At 27.5% G+C, this 5819-nt stretch overlaps 1 protein-coding gene across 2 annotated transcripts; it reads right to left on the minus strand.

Moving 5' to 3' along the window:
• Positions 1–465: 465 nt before the first annotated feature.
• Positions 466–5159, minus strand: LOC126900887 (N6-adenosine-methyltransferase non-catalytic subunit). Of its 2 annotated transcripts, XM_050676905.1 has the most exons (6): positions 4929–5156; positions 4572–4868; positions 1993–2166; positions 1702–1911; positions 1110–1282; positions 466–1028 (listed from the first exon to the last, which is right to left on the minus strand). In XM_050676905.1, the coding sequence occupies exons 1-6, from the start codon at positions 4992–4994 to the stop codon at positions 785–787; spliced, it is 1164 nt and encodes a 387-aa protein (XP_050532862.1). In that variant the 5' UTR covers positions 4995–5156; the 3' UTR covers positions 466–784. The 2 variants fall into 2 exon arrangements, with proteins under 2 accessions (XP_050532862.1, XP_050532863.1); XM_050676906.1 differs by lacking the exon at positions 1702–1911 and having other exon boundaries at positions 4929–5159.
• Between the last annotated feature and the right edge of the window lie 660 nt (positions 5160–5819).

A 5819-nucleotide genomic window follows, 5' to 3' on the forward strand; every position in this document is an offset into this window, starting at 1 on the left:
TGTGCAAAGAAGCCACGTGTGCAGTAAGTAAGGTGAAGTTTAACAGGTATGATGGATTAGAAACAAAGGAAGGTGAAAAAGTAGTCTATAGACTTGCAAAAGTAAGAGAAAAAAGGTCTAAAGATTATCATTATGCAAGGTGTATAAAAAGTATTGATAATAATGTACCCTCGAGTATCCAAAAGAGACATTAGAGGATATGTCGTGGAACGAAGGACTGGTAGATTTAAGTATTCAGAAAGAGGTGTGGGAGGCTGTGACATATATAAAACAGAATAAAGCATTAGGACTAGATGAAGTGTCAGTAGAAGTATGAAAAATATTAGGTATTGGCATAAGGTTAATAATATTTTTCATATAATTAAATTAATGTTTCATAATTCAATTTTTCTATAACCAACATATTTTCAAGTAATAATATCAATTATAAAATAACTATCTAAAAAAAAATTTTAAACATAAAAACAAAAATATTACAAAGATTTATTAAATATAAAAAAAAAAATAGAATACAACAATGTTTTGCTTTGTTTATTGTCATTTTTAATACTTATGGGAATTTTCATTTTATGAAAACTTAAATATTTTTATGTATAATTTAGTAGAAAATATGTCACATTTAAAAAATCAATTTCACTACACTTAAAAATTAGGCCTATGTTTAATCTAACATAAATAAAATAATTGTTTTCGAACTAGAATTTTAAATAACATTTTTAACATAAACTCAGTCTTATTATTAATATCATATAAAACTATAATAAATTTCAGAGTCTATATTAGTTTAAATTCGTCCTCTCCCCCTGTTTAAACTAGATATGTTTTTTCGAGTATTCATTGAGATTTTACACTTTGGAGGAGGAGACTTAGGTCTTAACACTTCAATACGATCAGTGCATCCAGTAGTTAGATTGCCATTACTAAAATATTTGTTGAATAACTCTGTATTAAAATTTGAATTTGTTAATTCTGGACCTAATGTTAACCAGCCAGGACGTATAGTACTATCTCTTCCAAAAAGATGTAATCTAAAACACAATTATTAAAATTAACACAAACATAATAATTTAGTATTACAATATTGACTCAATGATTAAAAAATATTGTACCTTCGTTTTCCAAGACAGAAATGCTCAATTATGTGAAATATTTCAACAGGTTTTTCTATCAAATTCTGTTCATTTTCTTCACTAATAATCAAGTCAATATCAACATTAGCATGAATAAAATCACCATCTGTAGAGCGGCGAACAGTTCCTTTAATACCCATTAAACAATGTTCCTAAAAAATTATTGAAAAAAATTATAGCAAATAGTATTAATCGAGTGCCTAGCAGAATTAAAAAAAATATTATGTATGAAAGATTATATAAAACNCACCATCTGTAGAGCGGCGAACAGTTCCTTTAATACCCATTAAACAATGTTCCTAAAAAATTATTGAAAAAAATTATAGCAAACAGTATTAATCGAGTGCCTAGCAGAATTAAAAAAAATATTATGTATGAAAGATTATATAAAACTTTAAATTCATCAGATCTTACTGATACACTTAATGGGGTTCATGATGCACTAGAAATATAGATAAATTATGTTTCAAGCATTTTAAATTTAAACATGTCTTTCTCAATTTGTAAAAACTTGAAGTAATCCTATGTTGAGAAAGACAGAGGATATATACAAAAAAAAAGAAAAACAAACTTTAGTTCGTTGAAACACAGCATTTGGTTCTAAGTTTTTTGAATGTCCTGGATTTTTACAGTTAGTTTTTATCCAACAAATATCTTCACATCGTCTAAAACCCCAACGTCTTAAACATTCGCGGCCCATATCCAAACCATCAGAGGAACCACACCATAAAAAAATAAAACTTCTATTGGCAGCCAATTCTCCAATATTTAATTCCATTATCTATTTATATTTTTAGGTAAACTTACTTCATCAATTACATATATTACATTAGTTTAATATTGAAATTATTAAATAATTTACTTGTTTCCAGTTCCACAAAGCTATATTTGTGACCCCCATAGTGCGTTGATATTCTTCTAGAGGAGGTTCAATTAAAATAACATCAAATTTCATATTAATTGAACCAAAATCAAAGTTATTTAAATTGCACTTCAAGAACATTGGAGGAGTTGCAGTTTGTTGAATAAGTTCATCCTACAAAAAATTAAGTTCAACTTTATGAAAAAAAATTGTTATAACATAGATTTGATAATAAATTTCTATACAACCATAAGTTGTTAAACTATTATAAAAATTAGGCAAGTGTTCTTTTACAACAATTTAATAATAAATGAAGCAAACTTCTAGAACATGTTAAATTAACTTTTCATGTAGATGTTTTCATATTAAAACCTCAACTGTCTTAAAAAATAGTTAGATTTGGAAGAAAAAAAAAATATATATATATATAATAAAAGGGAGTTTTTTCTAGTCGGGGTGTCAGTATGTGTTTAGCGTTGATAATGGTAACATTGTTTCCAAAATACGTATCCGCGACTTTTCATTAATTTTTTGTGACTTTGAGTTTAATAGTTTTATTATTTTTTAGTGTTTTTAAATTAATAATATTTTTAATATAGTTTTAATTTTACTTAATATATATATATATATTCAGTAATTAAGGAATTGAGTTTCTATTGTTCTCGTTGTTTGTAACAATTAACCAGATTAAACGTTCTTGTGCAGTACGATTAGATCGGTAATTAGCTTGGTTTGTAGCATTTCTGGTTCTTCTACCTAAATTGCTTCGTCTTATAGGAGGCATATCAAATATAAATTATTTTTTCACTAATCACGAACTAAACAAACACTAACTAAGTAAACACTCTTGGGTTTTTCCAGCAATAATTCTAATTTTTCTCGCCGTAAAAACCATCCTTGAACTTCAACGAACATTTTAAAAAAAGATTTGGCCAAATTGGTCGAGGCGTTGTTGAGTTATGCGCTTACCAACACATTTTGCGATTCATTTTTATATTATAGATTAAGGAATTGAGTTTCTATTGTTCTCGTTGTTTGTAACAATTAACCAGATTCCTTACATACTGAACACCTATATAACATGATGTCTTTTTACTGCAGTAAAAATACAAATTGTTGATATATGTCATTAAATTTTTTTTAAAGTTATTGTATGTTATTCTTATATTTACGAAAACTTTCCAAACTTCTGCTTAATTTTCACTGATGAATCCGTCACATCCCTTAAAGCAGGTTGTGCATACTTTATCCCTAGTTATAATGTGTCCTTTTCTACCTCCTTACACCCTTTTTCCTCTTCCTACACTGCTGAATACTTAGCAATATTTTATACACTGTATCACATTCTATACTTAAACGATACCTCATTCCTTATATGTTCCGACCCACAGTCCAGTATTTCAGCCATAATCTCCAACCCCTTTAGTACTCACATTTCCCCAATTATCCTCAAAATTAGATCCCTCCTTCAAAAAAATTTCTGTCACTGGCAAAGTTATTCACTTCTATTAGATTTCTGGTCACGTAGGAATCCATGGTAATAAAACAACTGACCACTTAGCCAAACAAACATCAAGTTTCCTTAATTACCACTCTTATTTTCTTTTAAAATCCAATGTCTCTCATATTTAAAATTTTTTGTTATCTTATGCTTTGTCAACCAAATGGTGCTCATTTGCCTCAAACTTTGCTCAATGGCGCCGATCAATCACTTCATATCCCTCAAATCTCTCCTGGTTCCATCATCTTAATCTCCTCCGCAAATCTATTGTTGCTTTCTCTCGCTTAAGAATTGGTCACAATCTTCTATCCTATTTCGCTTTCAAATTTAACCTTAATTTTGTCCCTTTCTGCTACCTACACTAGGAGGAATTTATTGATAATTTCCCTCATTTTTTGTTATTTTGTCCTTCTCTCAATTCCAATAGATCCTTGATATTCAACTTTCTGGCCACTCATGGTATAACTAATACCGATCCTTTTCTAATCCTCAATTCCTGTAATGTATCCATAATTAACTCAATTATATATTTTCTTTTGTGTGCTGGCTACTCCATTTAATTTACTCATAATTATTGACTTTAGTACTTTTCATTATATTTTATTTTCAACTTAAAACATGAATAGCTCTTGTAAATAATTTTATTGCACTTTTATTTTCTTTCCTGATACTTCTTTTGTTGTAAACGTATATATTTGTAATATTTACTGTTGTTTCACATATTAATTGTTGAGCCATAATATTTTTAAATAAAGGCTAATAAAAAAAAAAACAAAAATATTGTATGTAAAAAAAGAAGTAAAAATCAGCATATTCAATTATAATTATTTTTTGGGATATTATCTTTACTAAAAAAAAAAAATTAGATATTTTTATATTAACTTTTAAGAGCAATGATAGTTAGATATAATTCTTGATCTTTTGATATATTGATCTCAAATTTACAAACTAATTATTGAGTAATTACATTAACAGACATAAAAAAATATGTAGCTTTCATCTTTGAATCAAAGCTAAAATATGTAAAAGTTATGTTTTTAAATTTTAAATTATTTATGGTTAATAGAAGACTAATTACCTTTAAACGGATCAATTCTCTCAATTTTGGATATTCTTCAAATCTATCAGTAAGACCAACATCTCTAATGAAATTTTGAGGTCGTTGTCCCGTATCAACAAAATGTTGGCAATAATCATTATGAGGATTAGAAGACTGAGTCCCTTTGAGAAATGTGGACGAATCTTTATAAACAATTTCAGACGAACTTGACTGCACAGTATATTTATTAATTAACTTTGAAATAGAGCGTACAACTTTTTGCTCTCTTTTTGTATTTAAAGCTCGTCTAAGTTGTTGAACTCCTGTGAAGCCTAACTGAAGTAGAAAAAAATGCATTGCAAGATATTTAAAAATACTATCATTTATTATACTAACCGTTTTTGCTAACATTTTTTTTCTCTTTCTTGATTGTTCTTTTAGTGTTCTTAAAGTTTCACTCATAATGTATAAAGCAAAATAAACTTAAACTTAATATTGAAAAGCAATAATTCATCAGTTTATTGATGAATGATTTCATTAATCTCGTCAAATTAAAAAATTAATTATATTTAAGTCTTGTAATCGTGAGTGTAAGATATGATATCATTTTGCCGTTGTTTACTATCAGTAAATGTACAATATAATAAAGCCTTTAAATGTTACAGCTATAGATGTATAATGATATATATAATATGATAATAAATATATGATAATGGTTGTATAAGTTATTTTTAATATTATTTAACTTTTAGTTTTGATGCGAAGCGATAAGGTATTAATTTTACTATGAAATGTTTTTTGTGTCTGTTACCACTTTTTCTCAGCTCTCATCAAACTGATTTCATTCAACGAAAAGTCAAAAGATCACAAATTGTATATAGTCGAAGACATTACACTCAAAAATTAAAAACTTTCCCTCGTTTTCCGTAAATAGGGGAAATTTCCATAAAATTGTAAAATTTAAAAATGGCTAATTTTTGTCATTTTTTCAATTTTTAGCTTCGATGCGAAGCTGAGAAGGTATTGGTTTTACTAAGATGTGTTTTTTTTTTTTTTGTGTCTGTTACCACTTTTTCTCAGCTCTCACCGAACCGATTTCTTTCAATGATACGTCAAAAGATCACAAATCGTATCTAGTCGAAGACATTACCCTTAAAAATTGAAAAAAATTCCCTCGTTCCCCGTAAAAGGGGGAAACCTCCAAAAAAATTACAAATTTAAAAATCGCTAATTTTCGAAATTTTTTCAATTTTTTTTACTTAAAAGTGCCATAACTTTTTCAAAAAT

The sequence above is a fragment of the Daktulosphaira vitifoliae genome, unplaced genomic scaffold (assembly GCF_025091365.1).
Source record: "Daktulosphaira vitifoliae isolate Bord-2020 unplaced genomic scaffold, ASM2509136v1 Scaffold_3, whole genome shotgun sequence".
Lineage (NCBI taxonomy): Eukaryota > Metazoa > Arthropoda > Insecta > Hemiptera > Phylloxeridae > Daktulosphaira > Daktulosphaira vitifoliae.